The sequence below is a fragment of the Odocoileus virginianus genome, chromosome 33 (genome assembly GCF_023699985.2).
Source record: "Odocoileus virginianus isolate 20LAN1187 ecotype Illinois chromosome 33, Ovbor_1.2, whole genome shotgun sequence".
In the NCBI taxonomy this organism is placed as follows: Eukaryota; Metazoa; Chordata; class Mammalia; order Artiodactyla; family Cervidae; genus Odocoileus; species Odocoileus virginianus.
This window is the reverse complement of record NC_069706.1, coordinates 38,054,931-38,077,997: the sequence shown is the minus strand read 5'-3', so window position 1 is coordinate 38,077,997 and position 23,067 is coordinate 38,054,931. Positions and strand designations below refer to the sequence as shown.

General features: G+C 50.9%; 1 protein-coding gene and 1 long non-coding RNA gene across 2 annotated transcripts in view; one reads left to right on the top strand and one right to left on the bottom strand.

The window, feature by feature from the left end:
- SDK1 (sidekick cell adhesion molecule 1) overlaps positions 1-23,067 on the top strand; it is a 722,340-nt gene that overhangs the window by 532,424 nt on the left and 166,849 nt on the right. Inside the window, exons 8-13 of the mRNA XM_070460504.1 lie at positions 4,396-4,479; positions 12,329-12,523; positions 14,675-14,791; positions 16,050-16,217; positions 18,080-18,182; positions 20,551-20,727. Coding sequence (XP_070316605.1) covers positions 4,396-4,479; positions 12,329-12,523; positions 14,675-14,791; positions 16,050-16,217; positions 18,080-18,182; positions 20,551-20,727 — 844 coding nt within the window. The remainder of the gene's footprint in view (positions 1-4,395; positions 4,480-12,328; positions 12,524-14,674; positions 14,792-16,049; positions 16,218-18,079; positions 18,183-20,550; positions 20,728-23,067) is intronic.
- Positions 3,779-17,910, bottom strand: LOC139032750 (uncharacterized). The gene is made up of 2 exons (XR_011485346.1): positions 17,724-17,910; positions 3,779-4,750 (listed from the first exon to the last, which is right to left on the bottom strand). It is a non-coding gene; the product is annotated as an uncharacterized lncRNA (long non-coding RNA).

The window sequence follows — 23,067 nt, the reverse complement described above, 5'->3', positions numbered from 1 at the left end:
CAGGGTGCCCACTCTCTGGGGCCTGGGTGCCCACTGTCTTGGATCAGGGTGTCCAGCATGTGGGGTCAGGGTGCCCACTGTCTGGGGTCTGGGTGCCTGCTGTCTGTGGCCAGGGCGTTCAGTGTATGGGGCCAAGGCGCCTGCTGTGTGGCAGGTTGGAAGTGCTGGAGTTGACCCCCAGGAGCATGTTTGCCCAGCATCGTGTGGCCTAGTGGGGAGAAGGGGGAACTTGGAGACCAGGAAGATGCATGTCCACCCCTAAAGGAGTGTTAGGCTCCTGAGGCCTGTGGCTATCTCCTCTCTCTCTCCTCAAGTAGGGGGTTTCTAAGTGTCGTCTCTGAAATTATATCAGGTCCAAAAAACACAGAGATGACACATTCTTCCTTGAAGCAGCGTCCAGCATGGCGGGAAGACCACCAGAGATGTGGGTCATCGGCCCCCAGGGCACGTGGCCGAGGTGGGGCAGGGGCGGGCCCAGCCTGCGGAGGTCAGGGAGGCTCCGCAGGAGAAGGAGCAGGAGGTCCGGCCCTGCAGATCGAGTCTGAATTTCCCAGCAAAGCGACTTGAGAACCACATTCACTGTGGAGGAACCAGGACGAGTGGGCGTCCTCTGTGTCGCTCAGGTAAGAACGGACCGCAAACTCAACAGCTTAAACTAACACAGACCTGTCGCCTCCGGGTTCCTGGCCTCCGAAGGCCACGCCCAAGGCCACGCCGGGCTGGGCTGTTGTCCGGAAGCTCTGAGAGGGTCCACCTCCCGGCTTGCTCAGGGGCTGGCAGACTCAGTTCACGAGGCTGTGGGACTGGACCTTGTTTCCTTCTGAGCTGTTGGAGGGTCATTCTTGGGTTCTCAGGCAGCCAGCATCCCTGGCCACAGCCACCTCCGGCTTCAGAGTCAGCAGCAGGCCAGATCCTCGCGCCGCAGACCTCTTACCTCCCCTCCTGCCATCCCTCCCGCTTCTAGCCGGAGAAGGTTCTCTGCTTTCAAGGGTTCCTCTATGATGAGGATGGGCCCACCCAGTGGATCTAAAGTCTCCCCATTTTTAGATTGATGACCTCAATGGTGTCGGCAGAGCCCCCCTGCCATGTGGGGAAGCATGTTCTCGAGCACCACTGACTAGGGGTGGATGCCTTTGGGGGGCGTCCTTCCCACCCCAGTGGACAGAGGCACCAGCGTGTGGACAACCATGGGGAATCAAGGGCCCACCCTAGGCTCTGCCGCTTCCTGAGACGGTGGCTCTGGGAGGTGGGGGGGGAGGCCGGGGGGGCGCCTCGGGGCCGTGCAGTGAGTCCTGCTCAGGACGGGCCCTGCACCTCAGGCAGAGGGGTGCAGGGTGGGGAGAAGCCGAAGCCCAGCGTCAGGGGTGGGAGAGCCCAGGGTGTCCCTGCCTCCAGCTCTGAGGAGCGTCTGCTGATTGGAAGGTCAGGCCCTCCGCCTGTGGCCCCCGGCAGAGGTCAAGGACCCTCTGCGCGGCTGGCCTCTCCTTGACTCTTCATGTCCACAGGACGAGAACGTTTTTCTGATGTCTTCATACTGCTTCAAAAGAGATGAAAGTTTAGTTTCAATCCCCAGTTTTACTGGCTGCGGTTGTGATGCGCTTTTAGAAGTCGAGTGTGTGCCTCCATTGGCAGGACACCCTTCCTGTAACAGAGTCGTTGCCGAGGAGCTAGGACACGCACTTGCCCTGAGAAGCCCGCGGTGGGGCCGCCTCGTTCACCGCAGACTCTCCCCGCCGGGCGCCTCAGGCCGTCTCGGGTGATGAGCCCGGTGCTCCCCCGTCCCCTCCACGAGCCCGGCACTCCCCCGTCCGCTCCACGAGCCCGGCGCTCCCCCGTCCGCTCCACGAGCCCAGCGCTCTCCCTCGTGGCCGACTGGCGTAGCTGAGGGCGGAGAGGAGAGTCTTCTGAGTGCTGTGGGGTTGCTGCAGGAGGGGCGGAGAGGTGACGGGTGAGGCGGGGACGGTGGAATGGCCATCGGAAGCCGTGAGGGTGTGAGGCCTTCGGCAGCCCCGCGGCTGCTCTGCAAGCGCAGCCACCTGGAAGGCTTCCTGGAAGATGGCAGGAGAATCAATAAACGAGTGGGCAGACCTGGTCTCCCGGATTCCGGCGCCTGAACCCTGCCTGGGGTTTGGCAGCAGGGGAGACAGTGCTCAGCCGTCTCTGGCAGGCCACCCTCCCAGACGCGCCCAGGAGGCCGTGGGGTCACAGAGCACGCAGAGCTGAGCACCAGGGAGCTGGGCAGGCGGGGATGACGGCGCTCCGAGAAGAGCAGCCCTGGCCAGGCACCTGCGGTCCCAGAGCCAGGCCTCTGGTCAGCCTGGGCCAGCCTTGGGTCACTGTGTGGGGACGGCCCCTCGTGTCTGAGCCCAGGCGGACTGCTCCCCGGCATCTGGGAAGCCCCGGACACGGCAGAGGTGGGAGAGCAGCCCCAGGACATCGGTCGGGATGCCAGCCAGGGTCTGCGGTCGGCACCTCAGGCTGTCCGGTCCCTGGGATGCTGAGCATCTTACGCGTGTGGTCTCACCATCACAGTGTGACCCCTCTCGGGAGACCCTCAAGGGATGCTGAAGGAGAAAAGCCCGTTCCACACGGCCGTACCGTGTGGTTCCACGTGTGTAACGTTCTTGAAATGACAGCAGTAAAGAGACGGAGAGCGGTTGAGGGTTACCGGAGACCCCGGGTGGGACATTGGGGTGGGCGTGGTTACAGAAGGGCAGCTTGGAGGGTGGACCCATTCTGCATCTTGACTGTGGTATGGATGCAGACCCACATGAGTTGTAACAGTGCATGGGACCAAATACATACATGTGTGCATGCACGCTGGAACGCACGGGAGAACAGGCAAGACTGGAGGGGTGGGTGTGAATACACGAGGCTGCCCATTCCACTGTGCACATCTGGGCTGGACTGTAGTTTTGCGGGAAACCAAGTAAAGAACACGGGGCTCTTTCACTTATCACAACTGCGTGGGGCTCTCCAGGGATCTCAGTAAAATGTTTATGTTAGAAAAGGGAAACTAGTCAATCATAGCAGATGGTGATGTTTTCACTCAGTTCTTTTCCTTTCCCCTCACCTCCCCGTAACCAGACAACAAGGGGTAGATATTGACTTCGCATCCGCGATGACTCTGGGGCCTGGGCGGGGTGCAGCCGCTGGGTCGTCAGGCGGCCGTCTGTCCCTGGTGCTGGGTGGTCAGTGCCGCTGGCGTCATTACTGATGCAGGAGACGAGGTGGAGTGTGCGCGTGTGCGTGTGCATGTGTGCGTAGTGAAGACCAGCCTGTTGACGGGGCATCTGCAGTATTCTTCGAGGCCTGGTCTACACACACGCAACCAGGTGGAGAATCTGCCCCCATCCAGCGAGTCTGCAGCCATGGCCTTGGCCAGACAGGCTCCTTCCAGCAAGTCATTTCTGGCTGAGCGACACAGTAATTGCAGGACGGACACCTGACCGCTTCCAGGGAGGAACTTTCAGCCTTGCTTGCTTCATCATGTCTCTGAGACACTGAAGTTTTCATTTCTCTGTTTCCTCCTTTAGGTCCCACCCTGTTTAAAGATATAGTCAGTACAGAAGGCAGGCCAAGCTATAGTATCCACAGTCACACAATTAGAGTTGGAAACAAACCTGGCTGGAAGACAGTACCCAGAGATTATCCCAAGGGAAAATGAATGACCAGCCTTGGCTATCATGATAATGAAGACACTACTCCCTTAATACGTGACAAACTTGGCCATGCTAATGTTGAATTCCTGCTAAATAAACCAAGAAAAACTCTATAATTTACTCTCCAAGGAAATTCATTGTTTAATACAACCCCTGCTTTTTCCGGGTGTCTAGAGAGATGCAAGTGGTTGTGTTTCCTTTGCTGCTGAAGGTGGATGAGAGGTCCATTTCCTTTCTTCTCTTAACTATGATTTTGCCTTCCACTGAAGTATTAAATCTAGATTTTGGAGAAGGACTGCTAAGACTTTGAAAAATATGTTAATAGGCTTCCCCGTTCCCTGATACAGGCAGGGCACCTGCCTGTGATGCCTTATTTGACAGGTTTCATGAGTTGTTGTTTAGTTTAGACACTGAAGCAAGCTAGCCTATAAAATACTGTGCTGTAAATATAAACCTTTATGAACCTCATGGGATAGTCCTTCTAAAATGTGAATTAAGATATTCTGTGATTCAGACCCATAAACTCAAAAGTAGCCGTCGCCCTGAAACCTTGGACTATAAATCGCCTTTGGCCCCTGCTCACTGAACTCGGAGTTTGTGTGCACGATGGTAGGTAGCTAATGAGGTTTTCAAAAACAGTTCTATAAGAGGAGTTCAAACTCTTTCAGGCCGTAAGGGTCTTCTGAAATACATCTCTGGCTTAGGGTCTGTTTCGGTTTTTTCTTGTTTAAAGAGCCACCGTATTTTACTGCGGAACCTGAGAGTCGGATATTAGCGGAAGTGGAAGAAAACGTGGACATCGTGTGTGAGGCCATGGGTGAGTGAGGGGAGCCGTGAGGGGTTTTGGGGAGCCGTGGGGGCCTTTCGGGGAGCCATGAGTGGGGAAGCCACGGGCGGGCGCACAGAGGCTGTGGGGGAAGCCTCCACACAGTGGAGGAACAAAAGCGGCGTCTCCAGGGCAGAGCCGTCGTCTGGGTAGCGACAGGTGGACTGAGACGGTGAGAGAGCAGAAGCTTCCCCTGGAGCAGAACTCAGCTGCTGGGCGTGCTGCTTGGGGAAGGCCTTCGATCCTGCTGAGCTTTCGTGTCCTTGCCTGCAAAGCAGGGATAAGAATATTTACCCAAAGGAACAGCCAGGAAGCCTTAACGGCATCCGTCCCAACAGACAGAGACCAAGTCTCGTCCCCTTGACTCCCTTCAGAGACTCCAATCCCCCAGAGTGAGCCTCCCAAGGCTTGGGGTGGGAAGTTCGTTCTCATCCCCAGGGTGAGGGGGGCTGCTGACCACGTCCACTCCGAGAGGAGAGAGATCATTCTAACTTCTTGAATAGGAAACCTTCCCGTTTTTCTGGCCTTTCAGCTTTTGACTGACTTTTCTTCTGTCACGGGGGTGATCTGACCTCTTGTCGCTGTGCCTTGACCCCTCCTTGCTGGCCATGAGTCCTGTTTCATGTCCAGCACACGTGTGGTCACACTAAGCCTCCAGCAGGGACAGGTTTTCTGCGGCAGTTTCATAATAAAATCCGCGCAAGTGCCTTGGAAATCATCAGAGAAGGAGAAGGACCTTTTACGTTAAGACCTGTGCGTCTTAAGGGTTTTAGCTCTTCTTCTAAGAACTTGGAGGCTGAGTTTTTCCCAACAGTTCTGGGAATCTTCAGGAAAGCACCCCCTTAGGCACAGAGGCAGGAAGATGGAGGAGACCCTGTTGTAAAGTCACTGCCTGGGGTCTGACGAGGGTGCTGCTCACGAATCCCTGGACAGGCAGCTGCCTCCCGCCGTGCAGTGGAGGCCAGATCCAAACCCACGTCCACCAGCTCCCCGTAGCCAGTGCTTAGGCCCAGACCCCAACAGATACAACGGAGCAGGGAGGGAGCGGGGCTGCCCCTCAGGGTGTTGTGCAGGGTCAGGGTGGACACGGGCGTCCAGTGTCGGCCCCTGCATCCACTGAGCCTCCTGCAGAGGCGGCTCCGGCCCCGGCCCCGCAGCTTCCACGGCACCACGTCCAGCCCCGCTCTGCGCCCTTCTCTGTGACCGGCTCGCCCCACACGGATGGCGCCGGGAGGGGAGAGGAGAGTCCTGTGAACTTCCCGGGGAAATCTTTCCTTGCTGTGGCCCCATTGTTCTCACTTCTGTCTCAACACCAGTTTTTTAAGGCCATCAACTCTGTGAAAGTGAAACTATAAAATATTTAGAGTGCTTATAGTTTAGAAACAAGAGTCTGCCACACTGTGGGGATAAGATTTCTGTTTATGACATTAAATTGCCCCCATATAGAACTATTCCTAGTTCCCTGTATACTAACAATTATTTTTCCACAAATGACAATGTTAGGCTCTCCCTTTGACAGGAAGACGCTTTTCTTGCATGATTTCTACAGAGTAAACTGCTTGTTAAGTACAGGCTTATAAATACATACTGAACAGGTCTTTCAACATTGCGTTGCCATCATATAATTTACTGCTTTCTTTTAATTTTGACAATGAAACCTTAGCAGCATGCGAAGTGGTTATTCTTTATGAAAGCTACATCATGTAATTGCTATTATGAGACTTTACATGAAGTGGTTATGCTTTTACCTTCAAATGAATTTTTTTAAATTTCCTGATTTAATGAAAAGTGACAGGAAACATAATGAAGGCAAAGAACAGAATCTGAGAATACATTATCTTGAAATATTCCACGGCATTAACTTTATTTATTAAGGAGGACATCTTACACTTACACAGTATCATAAGTCAACGGATCTGAGTGTGCCTTTCAGCGTGAATTGTGTTGAGATGTTTTATTTAAATTCATTTTCTATTTAGGGAAGCTGAGGCACAGAAGGATCCAAGATCTAGAAATAAGCCAGGTGCTTCTGCATTTTTCCAACCACCACCGTACCGTGCCCACTGGAGCCCAGGACCCTGCCTCAAGTGCTTTTGTCCGTTCTGTGGACGGCCTCTTTGGTCCACCCTCTTGGGTGGCCTGACCCTTCCTGGCTTCAGGAGGAAGGAGCAGGGAAGCAGTCTTCCCTCTGCTGGTTCTCCAAGGACCTAAGGGAACCGAGAGGAGGGCCTGGTGTGTCCCGGGCAGCGAAGCCCCTAGGGGCAGTGCATCGTCATCCGGCAGCCTGGCCGCCTGCACTCACCACACCCATGTGGGGGACGAGGAACAGAGGTCCTCGTGCTCTTGGGCCAAGGACAGCCCCTTCGTTCACAGCCCAGGTTCTGCCCCATGGCCTTGTCCACCGCATACACCCGCCTGGCGGGCCGCAACCTCAAGCCTCCTTGCAGGTGGCGAGGCTGCGTGCAGCTGCAGTCTCACTGCTCGGGGGTCTCGGCCTCCCCTGTGACGTCACCCAGATGAGGAGGGGGCAACCGGGGTGGGCAGCTGGGCCTTGAGCCTCCGTGTGACGCTGGCCCACCCCGCCCTTGGGCGTAGGCACCGGAGCACCACCCCCTGCCCCAACCCCGTCATCTCCGCACCAGCCTGGTCTCGGGGCCACGGGGATGTCTCCTGGATCCACAGCCTGGACCAGATGCGCCTTGTGCTCTTGCTCCTTGAGCTCATCCACCAGGCCCCCAGTGCATGGACCAGTGACTGATCCATGTGACTGATCAGTGCATGGATCAGGAGTGCGTGGATCAGTGACCCCGACTCCTGGGATGGGGTGCTGTCGTCCCGGGCTGTGCGGTGAGCACGAACCCTGGGCCGGGCGCTGGGAGGAGCTTATGTGTTGATGCGATTGGTCTTCACAGTCACCTTCAAGGGGGACGCCACCTCCTTCCTGAGCCCCAGGGAACTGGGGGGAGGAGGGCTTACCTGCCCTTCCCAGTGGCACAGCTTGGAGGGGGCACCGGTCTCCCACCCTGGTGACCCTTCCCCAACCCCCGCGACACAGAGGCGGGCACTGCGAGGCCAGGGGCCGCCCTCCCAGCGCTGTCTGAGGTCAGTCACAGCCGTACCCATGGGACACGGGCACGGCCAGGCCGCAGGGAGAGCTGGAAGGGCTGCAGCCCCCTCCCCGTCTTCATGGAAGATAAGAACACCCGACCGGGCGCCTGGAGGGGCGAGGAGATGCCCAGGGAAATGGCACCATTCTACCTTGGAGTCATTTTGCCTCAGTCCTCACAAAGCAGTTCTTGAAATTTAGTGAGTTTTAAATGCCCAACTGGAGGAGGAGCCAAGACTGCGGAGGAATAGAACGGGGAGACCACCTTCTCCCCTACAAAGGAACATTTGAACGCTGAGCAAATTTCACAAAACAACTTCTGATCGCTAGCAGAGGACATCAGGCACCCAGAAAAGCAGCCCATTGTCTTCAAAGGGAGGTAGGACAAAATATAAACGATAATAAGGGAGTCAAAAGAGCTATGGACGGAGACCCGTCCCGGGAAGGGAGTCTTAATAGAGGAAGTTTCCAATCACCAGGAAACCCTCGCACTGGCGGGACTGGGGGAAGTTTTCGGCATTCTAACTGGGAGGAAATATTAAACAAGGCCCACAGATTACGTGCCTAAAAGCAATTCCCAGCAGAAAAGTACCCCAGACGCCCGTACCCACCAGCAACAAGCGGGGGCGGAACGGAGAGGAGCGGGCGGCATTGCTTAGGGTAAGGACCGGCCCGAAGACCCTGAGAGCAATCGGAGGGAGCTTTTTTAAACTGTGGGATAGCAAGGGACAAAATTAACTGGCCCGAACACATTGCCGGCGGTTCGCAAAACAAAGGGACTCAGAACACCTCTATTTCCTCCTTTCCCCTTCTCTTCCCAATCCAATTCTGTGAATCTTTGTGGGTGTCTGGGCTACAGAGAACACCTTGGGAACAGATAACTGCGTAGATCTGTCTCTCTCCTCTTGAGTCCCCTTTTTCTCCTCCTGCTCATCTCTATCTCCTTCCTCCCTCTCCTCTTCTTCATGTAACTCTGTGAACCTCTCTGGTTGTCTCTCACGGTGGAGAATCTTTTCACCATTAACTTAGAAGTTTTATTATCAGTGCTGTATAGTTGGAGAAGTCTTGAGACTAAAGGACACAATGGACCAGCTAGACCTAATTGACATCTATAGGACGTTTCACCCCAAAACAATCAACTTCACCTTTTTCTCAAGTGCACACAGAACCTTCTCCAGAATAGATCACATCCTGGGCCATAAATCTAGTCTTGGTAAATTCAGAAAAATTGAAATCATTCCAGTCATCTTTTCTGACCACAGTGCAGTAAGATTAGATCTCAATTACAGGAAAAAAATTATTAAAAATTCAAACATATGGAGGCTAAACAACACATTTCTGAATAACCAACAAATCATAGAAGAAATCAAAAAAGAAATCAAAATATGCATAGAAATGAATGAAAATGAAAACACAACAACCCAAAACCTATGGGACACTGTAAAAGCAGTGCTAAGGGGAAGATTCATAGCATTACAGGCCTACCTCAAGAAACAAGAAAAAAGTCAAATAACCTAACTCTACACCTAAAGCAACTAGAGAAGGAAGAAATGAAGAACCCCAGGGTTAGTAGAAGGAAAGAAATCTTAAAAATTAGGGCAGAAATAAATGTAAAAGAAACTGAAGAGACCATAGCAAAAATCAACAAAGCCAGAAGCTGGTTTTTTGAAAAACTAAACAAAATTGACAAACCATTAGCAAGACTCATTAAGAAACAAAGGGAGAAGAACCAAATTAACAAAATTAGAAACGAAAATGGAGAGATCACAACAGACAACACTGAAATACAAAGGATCATAAGAGACTACTACCAGCAGCTCTATGCCAATAAACTGGACAACCTGGAAGAAATGGACAAGTTCTTAGAGAAGTATAACTTTCCAAAACTGAACCAGGAAGAAATAGAAGATCTTAACAAACCCATCACAAGCAAGGAAATCAAAACTGTAATCAGAAATCTTCCAGCAAACAAAAGCCCAGGACCAGATGGCTTCACAGCTGAATTCTACCAAAAATTTAGAGAAGAGCTAACACCTATCTTACTCAAACTCTTCCAGAAAATTGCAGAAGAAGGTAAACTTCCAAACTCATTCTATGAGGCCACCATCACCCTAATTCCAAAACCAGACAAAGATACCACAAAAAAAGAAAACTACAGGCCAATATCACTGATGAACATAGATGCAAAAATCCTTAACAAAATTCTAGCAAACAGAATCCAACAACATATTAAAAAAATCATACATCATGACCAAGTGGGCTTTATCCCAGGAATGCAAGGATTCTTTAATATCCGCAAATCAATCAATGTAATACACCACATTAACAAATTGAAAGATAAAAACCATATGATTATCTCAATAGATGCAGAAAAAGCCTTTGACAAAATTCAACATCCATTTATGATTAAAACTCTCCAGAAAGCAGGAATAGAAGGAACATACCTCAACATAATAAAAGCTAATATGACAAACCCACAGCAAGCATCACCCTCAATGGTGAAAAATTGAAAGCATTTCCCCTGAAATCAGGAACAAGACAAGGGTGCCCACTCTCACCACTACTATTCAACATAGTTTTGAAAGTGTTGGCCACAGCAATCAGGGCAGAAAAAGAAGTAAAAGGAATCCAGATAGGAAAAGAAGAAGTGACACTCTCTCTGTTTGCAGATGACATGATCCTCTACATAGAAAACCCTAAAGGCTCTACCAGAAAATTACTAGAGCTAATCAACGAATACAGTAAAGTTGCAAGATATAAAATTAACACACAGAAATCTCTTGCATCCCTATACACTAACAATGAGAAAACAGAAAGAGAAATTAAGGAAACAATACCATTCACCATTGCAACAAAAAGAATAAAATACTTAGGAGTATATCTACCTAAAGAAACAAAAGACCTACACATAGAAAACTAGAAAACACTGATGAAAGAAATCAAAGAGGACACAAACAGATGGAGAAATATACCGTGTTCATGGATTGGAAGAATCAGTGTTGTCAAAATGGCTATACTACCCAAAGCAATCTATAGATTCAATGCAATCCCTATCAAACTACCAACGGTATTTTTCACAGAACTAGGACAAATAATTTCACAATTTGTATGGAAATACAAAAAACCTCGAATAGCCAAAGTAACCTTGAGAAAGAAGAATGGAACTGGAGGAATCAACCTGCCTGACTTCAGACTATACTACAAAGCCACAGTCATCAAGACAGTGTGGTACTGACACAAAGTCAGAAATATAGATCAATGGAACAGAATAGAAAGCCCAGAGATAAATCCACGAACCTATGGTCACCTTATCTTCGACAAAGGAGGCAAGGATATACAATGGAAGAAAGACAACCTCTTTAACAAGTGGTGCTGGGAAAACTGGTCAACCACCTGTAAAAGAATGAAACTAGAACACTTTCTAACACCATACACAAAGATAAACTCAAAATGGATTAAAGATCTAAATGTAAGACCAGAAACTATAAAACTCCTAGAGGAGAACATAGGCAAAACACTCTCTGACATAAATCACAGCAGGATCCTCTATGACCCACATCCCAGAATTTTAGAAACAAAAGCAAAAATAAACAAATGGGACCTAATGAAACTTAAAAGCTTTTGCACAACAAAGGAAACTATAAGCAAGGTGAAAAGACAGCCCTCAGATTGGGAGAAAATAATAGCAAACGAAGCAACAGACAAAGGATTAATCTCAAAAATATACAAGCAACTCCTCCAGCTCAACTCCAGAAAAATAAATGACCCAATCAAAAAATGGGCCAAAGAACTAAACAGACATTTCTCCAAGGAAGACATACAGATGGCAAAAAAACACATGAAAAGATGCTCAACATCACTCATTATCAGAGAAATGCAAATCAAAACCTCAATGAGGTACCATTATACGCCAGTCAGGATGGCTGCTATCCAAAAGTCTACAAGCAATAAATGCTGGAGAGGGGGTGGAGAATAGGGAACCCTCTTACACTGTTGGTGGGAATGCAAACTAGTACAGCCACTATGGAAAACAGTGTGGAGATTTCTTAAAAAGCTGGAAATAGAACTGCCATATGACCGAGCAATCCCACTTCTGGGCATACACACCAAGGAAACCAGATCTGAAAGAGACACGTGTACCCCAATGTTCATTGCAGCACTGTTTATAATAGCCAGGACATGGAAGCAACCTAGGTGCCCATCAGCAGACGAATGGATGAGGAAGCTGTGGTACATATACACCATGGAATATTACTCAGCCATTAAAAAGAATTCATTTGAATCAGTTCTAATGAGGTGGATGAAACTGGAGCCCATTATACAGAGTGAAGTAAGCCAGAAAGATAAAGACCATTACAGTATACTAACACATATATATGGACTTTAGAAAGATGGTAACAATAACCCTATAGGCAAAACAGAAGAACAGACTTGTGGACTCTGTGGGAGAAGGTGAGGGTGGGATGTTTCAAGAGAACAGCATCGAAACATGTATATTATCTAGGGTGAAACAGATCACCAGCCCAGGTTGGATGCATGAGACAAGTGCTCAGACCTGGTGCACTGGGAAGACCCAGAGGGATCGGGTGGAGAGGGAGGTGGGAGGGGGGACCGGGATGGGGAATACATGTAAATCCATGGCTAATTCATTTCAATGTATGACAAAAACCACAACAACAACAAAAAAGAATCCAAAATAAAATAAAATGCCCGACTGTTTCCACTTCTCCACAGGGGTCCCCCCTCCCACCCTCCAGTGGTTCAAGGATGCCGTCTCCATCAACAAGCTCTGGAACCCTCGGTACCAACTGCTAGCTGGTGGAGGCCTACGTGTCCGGCAGCTGCGTCCAGAGGACTCGGGGATCTTCCAGTGCCTGGCCAGCAACGCGGGCGGGGAGGTCCAGACCCACACCTACCTGGACGTCACCAGTGAGTGCTGGCCCCCCCCCTCCACTCCACCCAGAGCCTGGCCCCTGGACGGCCACGAGGCCCCGGCTTTCCTGCCCTCGCCCCACAGATGCTCAGAGAACACGGATGTCTGTCCGGCCCCAGTGCCCACACCCCGGGCACTTGAACATGCTGCTCTATTGAGACGTAAAAGCAAAGTCCCCATCTTTCTGGACAGAACTGGAAAGACTAAGTAACTCATGACTAATCTTCTTTTGATCTTTTTTTACCTGTTTTCCTATATTTATTCTCTATTTTAGTTTTATTGAACAATTATAGTTCTTTCATGAGTTTCTTTTATGATCCCATTAACAGAAATACTTTGGCACTTTGGAAAATAAGATAAAGGTATTTGTGGGTTTTCTTTTTTTAATCTTCCATAGTTGAAGTATTTTTCTTCTAAAACAGGTAGAGTTTAGTGATTATGGAATTCTCATGTTTGCCCTGTTTGGAAGCAAAATGCTAATGTCTCCAGGTGCAGGGGCCGTGCAGGAAATCAAATCACGGTCAGTGTGTGCATGGCCAGTGGCTCTTGGCAGCAATGCCTCTGAAGAGACTAGTGCCATATTGAGACTTTCATGTATGTGTTTTGGTAAACTAGGGGTCACTTCCTCTGACCTTGTCCAGGGTCAAATTTCCCCTCTGTTGTGGAGTCTAGGAAACAAGCATCACTTCAAGCAGTAAAAGTAATATTGGGGTCTTAAGCTGGAAACTGAGTTTTGATCTATTAGAATTACTTAGGGATTCCCAGGCAGCATTAGTGGTAAGGAATCCATCTGCCAGTGCAGGAGATGACGTAAGAGACATGGGTTTGAGCCCTGGGTTGGGAAGATCTCCTGGAGAAGGGAAGGGCAACCCACACCAGTATTCTTGCCTGGACAGAGGAGCCTGGCAGGCTATGGTCCATGGGGTCTCAAAGAGTGAGACATGACTGTCTGAGTATGGAATTGCTTAAGCCTGTTCTGCAGCAGGGGGCCAGGGTGTACGGGGCAGGGACTGGACAAAGCCAGATGTAGCTGCTTTGAGGGAGGTGGTTTCTGTTGCCACCACTCACCCCTGCTATCGTAACCTGAAGGCAACATGGACAGGTCAGCAGACGTGGCTGTTCTCAGGTCTCCATTTACATAAACAGGGGTGGGCTGCACTGGGCCCTGGGTGGAGGCCGAAGACCCCGCTCTCATGGGAGACCCAGGGAGGACCACCCAATTCCACCCAGTCTCAGCTCCCTCTTCCAGATGCAGCCAGCTCAGCCCAGGTCACAGGGGTCTCAGGAGGATAGTTTGGAAATTTAAATGAAAGTGCTACTTAACCTGGTTCCCATGACAACTGGAGCATGAACAAATAAATACCTGCAATGATAATGCTACGTATCTGTTTTGTAAGTACAGGGCTTTGCAAAGTGTTGTTTTTTTTTTAGTTAAAACACTTTTCATGAAATAAAAATATAGTGTGTAAAACAATCAGTATCTTTTCCTTCACTTAACAAGCTTTTACTGGGCACCCGCGTCAGTTACTCTGGGCCCATGAGGCTCAGGGACAAAGCTAAGACTCTTTTCTGAGGTCATTAGAATCTGGTTATTTTAATGTTCAAAATGGATCCTAGGAAGTGTCAAAATGTCATCTCTTGGGTGATATTTAATATTCACAAATTAGATCTTTCCATTTTTTTTTTAAGTAATGAAAGCAGCTTGTTAGATTTCTGTAAATAAATGTCTGTCTTCTCTTCAGTGTTCATCTGAAAGTTCTGTGGTTCAGTGGTAAAGAACCCACCTGCTAGTGCAGGAGACATAAGAGACGTGGGCTGGGTCGATCCCTGGGTCGGGAAGATCCCTGGAGAAGGGCATGGCTCCCCACTCCAGTATTCTTGCCTGGAGAATCCCATGGACAGAGGAGGCTGGCAGGCTGCAGTCCTCGGGGTCGTGAAAGAGTCGGATGTGCCTGAAGTGACTGAGAACGCATGCAGAAGCCTCCTGCTCTCCCCCCCGTGCGGGTGGAGGCTACAGTCAGTCCTGAAGGGTCTTCATCTTTTATCGCTGCAGCACTGTCTGCGATTAGTTCTGTAAACACCCAGGTAGATGCCTCCTCCAGGCTGGCCTGAGCATTCCCGCCTCACTGTCCACGTCCTCTGCCTAGATGTGGCCCCATCCTTCACCCAGCTCCCAGTGGACACCACGGTGACCGACGGGATGACAGCCGTGCTCAGGTGTGAGGTGTCCGGGGCTCCCAGGCCGGCCATCGTGTGGAGGAGAGGTAGGCGGCTCGCACCTGCCTCGGGAGGTGAACTCCCCCTCACCTGTCCATTCTGTGACGAGGAAGCACTGTTGACTGAGCACCCGCCAGGGACCAGATCCTGGCGAGTCAGACAGACAAGACCCCTCGAGCTCCGTGGAGCTCACTGTGCAAAGAAGGAGCACATTTCCCTACCATGTGCAGACCGCTCTTTCCTCCTCTAGGCCCTCCGTCGGTGCCTCAGGCTGGGTGGCCCCTTAAATCACGGTGCCAAGTTTCAGCCCCTTTGTGAAGGAGGGAGGTCACAGCTAGGAACACGTACTTTTGTCATTTTAAGCAAGCTGCTTCCAGCACAGGATGACCCGCGTCCTCAGCAGTTGGACATGTGCAACACTCAGTCTGACTCTATTTCAGTTCCTGTGATGCGTGGAGTCGCGTCTCGGGCTCATCGCAGCCCCCGCCCCTGCCCGGCCCCATGTACAACGTTAGGCACCCATGCCACTAAGTGAATGGCACATGCGGCCCGTCCTTGACAAGCCCCAGCTGAACTGGGTTCATCCCCATAGATCATGCTTGGTGGACGGTATCTGGGTGAAACCTCAAAACGTACACTTTTTTCTCACCCAGACAAGCCCTTGGTGGCTTCCCAACTCTCGAAGGGCGCTCAGCTTATAGACAGAAAGATCTGGGAAGCTACTGATTAATCGGAAAGAGGGGATTCATTCATTTTAGATATTTTCTTGTTGTCTTTCCTGATTTAGAATGTAATAATAGCTTTAGATAGACAATTTATATAAAGAAAACTCAAAATCAGCCGCTCAGAGGAAGCCATCACATTTATGGACGGTAATTTCTTTAAACCTTTTACTTTGTGTTGGAGTTTAGCCAATTAACAGTGTTCTGATAGTTTCAAGTGAACGCTAAGGGCTTGGCCAAATGTGTACATGTGTCCATTCTCCCCGCAAACTCCCCTCATCCAGGCCGCCACATTAGGCTGAGCAGAGTTCCACGTGCCGTACAGTAGAAAGATAGCAGAGTGTAGGTGTCCATTCATGGATCATAATTTTTTTAACCAAGTCTCTCAGCATTGGACAGTTAGGGTGTTCTTGGCTTCGGCTAGCCTAATGAGTACTAAAGCAAACTGCTTTGGTTACTTCCATGCGTATAGTTTCCACTGTCTTCCAACTATTTCCTCATTTATCTTCCCGGCTGCGGCCAGAGCATCACGTCTCCTCAAACACGACGGTCCTCACGATCCTGTTTTCTCTGCTGTCCGCAGGAAACCACGTTCTGGCCAGCGGCTCTGTGCGGATCCCCAGGTTCATGCTCCTGGAGTCTGGGGGTCTGCAGATCGCCCCGGTCTTCATCCAGGATGCTGGCAACTACACCTGCCACGCCGCCAACTCAGAGGGCTCCCTGAATGCATCCGCCACGCTCACTGTGTGGAGTAAGGACTGCGGCCCACGTAGACCGTTCTGTTAATAATGGTCTAATCAGCACATTGTCTGCGCTTGGGGATGTCAATATGCCCTTGGACTCCCTAATCTAATCAAAGGAGAATCATTATTTTTACAACTAATTTAGAGAAATCTGTTGAGCAATTAGTTTTTTCAGCTTCTAAAAGAACAATTAGAAAATGTATTCAAAGATTTAATGGGGACATTTCAGGAGAGATAAAGGTTAATTTTTTAAAGTCAGTAGAGTAGGGGTGTTATGCCAAACTAGCTCGAATAACAAAACTGAGAAGTTGGCTAATTTTATACAAATCACATGAGAAAAATGGATCAAGAATTAAAATCCCAGGGGAAGTATTTTTTCCATACTGTAATTACAATCAATTAAAACACTCCTCATATATTAAGTATGGAGGTTTCCTATATGTAGGAGTGAACTATAACACAGGTTTCTGAAACGCAGAATAAAGTGTTTTCCAGAACCTAGGGATTGGATCACCAACTATTCAGCTTCACTGGCTGATGGACTTTTCCCTCTCTGCTTCATCCGTATCCATATCACTATAAAATTATTGTTCAAAACAGCCGGAAACAGTACTCATTAATAGATTTTGGTAAAGCCATGTATATGAAAGAAACTTTTAACTGCACAAGGGAATAATTTATAGAAATACAATCCTTGAAGAAAAACTAAAAGAAAACAAAACACTTGTGCTTTATTTCATGTCTGGTTTACATTTGTTTGATATAGTTGGTGTCCACTCTGATAAATGACCTTTCCTAATTTATTAGGTGTTCTAGAGATATCACTAGTTTTTTTAAAAAAACAACCCCCCCCCAATATTGTTAAATATTTACTAGAAAAGAGGTTTTGTTCCACGGGATAACCTAATCTGTCAACCAGGTCTGATTCATCCAGTGTCCCTGGAAATTAACTGTAAGTGTAAAAGCTTGTGGAAAACTGATGTCTGCATCTCTGTAGGTCATTCTCCAGAGTATTTTGTGGGTCTGCTAAGATGCAAAATTGTAATAACACGAGAATGGCGGGCACAGCCCTGCGTGGCCTGGGAGTCTTCCGAGGCGGCCCGGCTCTGTCCCAGTGGGAGCAGCAGCAGCACCCCTTTCATAGTCAGGAAAACCGAGCTCCCAGCAGCGGTGTTTCTCTAGATGCCCCACGGGTGAGCGGTCAGGCAGGGACCCAGCCTCCTGACTCCAGGTTCCCGGCTCTTTCCTGCCTCCGAGCAGCGCCTGCCTCCAGGGTGTGCGGTGTGGGGACACACGAGGCGGGGCTGTGGAGGGCGGGCGGACGGTCAGGCCTGCACGGAGCCCCAGGTCCCCTGCGCACTGGCCCCGGGCTGTCGGGCAAGAGACCCTGCAGGGCGGAGCACTGGCTTCCCCGCCTGGCCACTGGAGAATCACAGCCCTCACAAGACTGTTGTAGGGATTAAGTAAGCCCATAAATGAAAGTGCTTTGCAAAGCCACGAGGTGCAGTGTGGACCTTACCAGAATGTTGATCATCTTGGGAAAGAATCCAGATTCTTCCTCAGAGCATAGAGCCTGGTAGACACCTGCCTGTGATCTGGCTTCCCGTTTCCTTCTGGAGTGTTCCGAGGTCAGGGGATGACCTGGGGGGTGGGGGGCAGGAGGCCTGCCTGCCTCCCTGAGATGCAGACGGGCTTGCTTTCAATTCCCCGAACGTCTCTGAGCGCTTCCGTTTATACTCGTTTTGCCAATGTGAGAGGAAGCGAGGAGGTTGTAATGTCAGATGACCAGTTCGTTAGCCCCCACCCCCGCCCAAGGGAGGCAGCTCTCAGCCACGTGGTCCTGTCTGAGCTGCAGCTTGTGTCTTTGCAGACCGAACATCCATCGTGACCCCTCCGGAGGACCTCGTGGTGATCAAGGGGACCATGGCCACGCTGCGCTGCGGAGCCACCCACGACCCACGCATCTCTCTCCGGTCAGCTCTGTCAGTTACAGCGTTAGCATTCCGTGAGCTGGGGCCCTGGCGTAGAGATGAGAGGGGAGAATCTCGAGAGCTTTGATTTCAGCCACACACCCCTGATTACTGCCTCTTACGGTCCCAGGCCCCCTTCATTAATCACACAGACCCCATTTTCCACTCCAGCCTTATGTATTATTTACAGTGAGCTGTGTTCCGCTTCATGACTTCAATACAGTGTTTCATGATTTTCCTGCCAAGGTTAATGCACTATCTGTAAAACGTGCTTGTCAGGGGCTGATACTTAATGAGAGAAAAATCCAGCAAGATCGAATGGGATTTCAGCAGTGTTTGCACTGGGGCCGGGCGGGACTCGAGGGGTCTGCTCTACTCAAGGACGGCTCCTGTGTATCAGGCAGAGAGGGGGCGCCGCGAGGGGAAAGGCCCCGCAGTGATCAACTCGCTTAGAGGAAAACGCTCAGAGCAGAACCGGAGGATGTGAAGACCGATCAGGGTACGGTGACCACCTGTCCCCGCCTTTGTCTGACTCAGCCTGGGAAGGTCATGATGAAGAACCTGACCGTCCAGGTGGACACGGGGCAGCAGACTCAGGTGGCTGTAGACCACGAGCTTCTTCCCAAAGAGCCGCCACTTACAGAAGGGTTTTTAATTTTCAGAACCAGCCCTGAGCATGCATCTAGAAAGACGACATGTTCACCCTCGTGTTTCCACTCTGGCCTCAGCCCCAGAGGCATGCAGTTAGTCCCTGACAGAATCGAGGTGTCCCTGCTTCCTCACATTCCGCTCTGAGCAGAGGGAGAAGGCGGTGGGTGCATAGACACATCACCACCTGGATGTGGAGCCTCAGCTGTTTTCTCTGTTCTTGGGCAGAGATTGGACAAATTGAGAATTGCTGTATTTCTGTCTGCCTCTCTGGAGTTCCCCAGAGCTCAGAAATCAAGTTTGCCTTCCTTCTGAGAACGTTGAATGCAAAGCAAACACACAAAAGCCAATGAGTTAGAAGATTACCTAAAGAATTCTTGGATCCTAGAGAATTCATTCATTTCTAAAGGACTTGGGAGCGTCACCCACAAAGGACAAACAGATATTTTCTGCTGCCATAAGGCCACGAGAGAAACCCCCTCAGATCCGTGTGGTTTCCTCGTAGCTTCTTATGTGTGGTTAAACAGAGTCGGAGCTTGCTTCCTGAGAAGTGATTAGGTAGCTTACTCTGGGCACCCCCGCCTGGACACCCCGAGGGGCGCCGACCCTGAGCGCTGCTCCCAGAGTGAGCAGCGGATTCACCCCTCCCCGCAGGGTCAGTCCTGCTCTGTCTGAGGGCGGTTCCAGACAAGCCGTTTGTCGACACTGTGCTCTGCGTGCATCAAGCCTTTAAAGAAGTGGGCACGTTTTGGAAATCCAGTCCAGGATTTGGGAAAGGAAAGCCAGCACTGTGATCCCATCCAGCAGTGGCCAGTGAGGGGCCCCTGCCCACCCACAGCCCCAGGCTGAACGGGCTCCTAGAAGCGTCTACGTTTGAAAAGAAAAGCATGCTAAAGCGTCATAAGGAATGAAAAGAGAAAGACATGCAGTTTTTTGTGGTTTTTTTTTTTCCATTTATTTTTATTAGTTGGAGCTAATTACTTTACAATATTGTAGTGGTTTTCGCCATACATTGACAAGGACAGAACGACTGGGTTTTAAGAAAGCATGTTGATGGGGTGTGATCGGTTTCTTCAGGAATTGGGGAATTCCGCCCCGGGGGTTTTTACGCAGCCCTGCCCCCGCCCAGCTGCACTCTGGCCTCCAGGATGTTCCTCAGCGGGAGGGGCAGATGTAGTGGTGACAGGCGTGACCACAACCCCTCAGACTTCCCGTCCCGAACCCCAGGACCGAGCCGTGTCTGCCCTCGTCTTCAGTGCCCTGCTTTTAGCTTCAGCATCTGCCTCTGTGTTGTGACCGAGACCTTAGGTTGCTTTCCTTTTTTAAGGTGTAATTCACGATAGGCACCACCCTTTAAAGAGCGTGGTTCAGTGGCTCTTACTATTTACTGCAATATATTCACAAGGTCGCGCTGCCAGGAGGCTCTAGTGGTAAAGAGCCCGCCGGCCAATGCAGGAGACGTAAGAGATGCGAGGTTGATCCCTGGGTTGGGAAGATTCCCCTGGAGGAGGGCGTGGCAACCCACTCCAGTGCTCTTGCCTGGCGAATCCCATGGACAGAGGAGCCTGGTGGGCGACAGTCCGCGGGGTCACAAAGACTTGGACACGACTGAAGCCACGCAGCACACACACATGTTCACAAAGTCATCAATGGCTCGCTTTTTAACAGAGGGGGAAGGTCAGCGGCCGGGGTCCTCACTCAGGCCTCTCTGCTTGGCCCACAGCTACGTGTGGAAGAAGGACAACGTGGTCATCGCCCCGTCCAGCAGCTCGAGGGTCGTGGTGGAGAAAGACGGGTCCCTCCTCATCAGCCAGACGTGGTCGGGCGACATCGGGGACTACACGTGCGGGGTGGTCTCCGAGGGTGGGAACGACTCCAGGACAGCGCGCCTGGAGGTGATGTGAGTACCGTGCCCGCATGCGCGCCATGTCGCCACTGCTCCACACGTGGTCACACGTGCGGTGGGTCACACAGCAGGGGTCAGAGGCCACCGCCTTGGGCCTCGGGCAGGCACACTCGCAGGGTTGGGGGTCTGGTGATCACCTTGGGCCTCAGACATGCACACTTACAGGGTGGGGCTCGGTAACCTTAAAGTCGGATCGTGTCCGCACTCAGCTTAGCTGGTTCACGATCGCTTCTCCTCAGTGATCCCCACGACCCTGCATCCTGATGGACTGTTTACCCCGCCTTTCCACGGGATGCCCGTCAGAAGCTCCAGCCAATGAGGGACGGCAGGCCGGCCCAGCGCCCCTGAGAGCCCACTGCCTCCCACTGGGAGGCGCGCACCTCCTAGCAGGACTCACGGACATGGCGGGCAACTGCCCACCCCGCCTGCCCGGCCTTCCGGGGTGGGGGGCCGTGGGGGCCACACTCGCCTCCCACAGCCCCTCTCCTCACAGGCAGGACTGAAGGGCCTGCTGACCAGGTCATCTTCGCAGCGTATATTTGTAGTTGTTCAGTCGCTAAGTCATGTCCGACTCTTTCGTGACCCCGTGGGCTGCAGCACGCCAGGCTCCTCTGTCCTCCACTGTGTCCCAGAGTGTGCTCAGATCCATGTCCACTGAGTTGGTGATGCCATTTAACCAGCTCATCCTCTGTCTCCCCCTTCTTCTCTCCCCCCTGGAGTGCAGGATGACACAGCTCTGCGTTTGAGGCCTGGCCATGTTTGGCATACCTGAGGCGCTCAGTAAAAGCACACTGGTTGGTTGAATGAATGTGTGTCGCAGGCCTCCAGTCATCCCCCCAGCCAGCCCGCTCAGGCCTCTGGCCTTCCTTTAGCTGTGCACGGCCTGGGCCCCCCACCACTTGAGGGTGCCTGCCCTGCTCAGCCCTGGTCCTCTGTCTTCCTTCCCCCATCCACAGCTCACAGGAAGACCTTCCTAAAAATTGTTGATGATTCTGGCGTCCACGACCCATGAATCCACGTGACATGCTGTGCTATTCACGGCTAAACTACCTTTGAGAACTCTTAAATCATCCATCATTGGTACCAAATAAATAAATGTTAGCATTTCATAAAGATTCTGTCAGCAGAAGCCAAACTGCCTGCTTCCAGTGCAGTGCGTTCTTTCTAGTCTGCAGAGTTTTTATGTTTTGCTGATTTACATATCTTCCCTGCTATTCACTTATTTGATTTCCTCTAAGTAAAATGCATTTTTTTTTCAGCAAATGTTGCTGTATCTGTAAAATAATGGGCTTTCTGTAATGGGAAAACACCTCATCTCCAAATACAGAAATACTGCAGATTCGCAATTCAAACCAATTTAGGTGCGACTGGTTGCAGGGCTGATTTGAGAGACAGCGGTCCCTGTGAATTGTCGGTGTAATAAGCTCTCAGTTCTTCCAAATCGGAATGAATGGGGAAGGTTGTAGGTTAGAGCGCGCGTATCTTTAGATCCAATAAGGTCCTAACTCTAGGACGTCGGCGATGACAATAGTGATGATAATAGTCATAACTCAGGATTGCGGGGCATTTGAGCTTCTCAGAGAACTTGCAAATCCAGCGCGTTAACGTCTCCTGGATTCGCTCGGGTGACAACAACCTCCTCCTGTTGCAGGAGTGACTGAGAGCTACTCACGGCTAAATAGTGTCCTTCAGAAGAGCCTGAAAGCGTGCTCACTGGCCTCCCCACTCGAGTTAAAAGCCACTTTGTTAAATATAGAAATTAGGAGCGTTACAAGTGGGCTTCTCAGGAGCAGGCCAGCCGCTGGCAGCTGTCCTGTGGGCTTGCTCCAGAGTTGGCGCCCTGGAGCGTCTGCGCTGTGTCAGCCTGGGTGTCGGGGGGCTCGAGGACCCTGGTGGGGCCAGAAGCACCATCGCAGCAGGGCCACTGGTCGCCCCCAAGCGATGCTGCCCGGGGCCCCGCAGTGCGCATGCCACAGCCGCTATTTCCTCACCTGTGAGCGGGGCACAGTGTCACTTACCGTGAAGGATGGAGGTGAAGTTTGAATGGACTGGCCAGGAGTTCTGCTCAGCGGGGACAGTCAGTCCCAGCTCTTATTATTCCTCACCATCTCATAAAAAAATACTCCTCTTTACACCAACAGCACCCCCACACACACTGGGACCAAGAGGTGTTTCTATTTCACCCTCCTTTATTTCTGCCTGAAGTCTGTGACCCTCGGACGCACCAGGCTTGTCTATCTGCCGTGGAGGCCTGGGTGCCTGAAACAGGTGGCCCATCAGTATCTGAGGAAGGCCCGCTCCACTTAGCAGATTGAGACAGGTTTGGGTATTTGG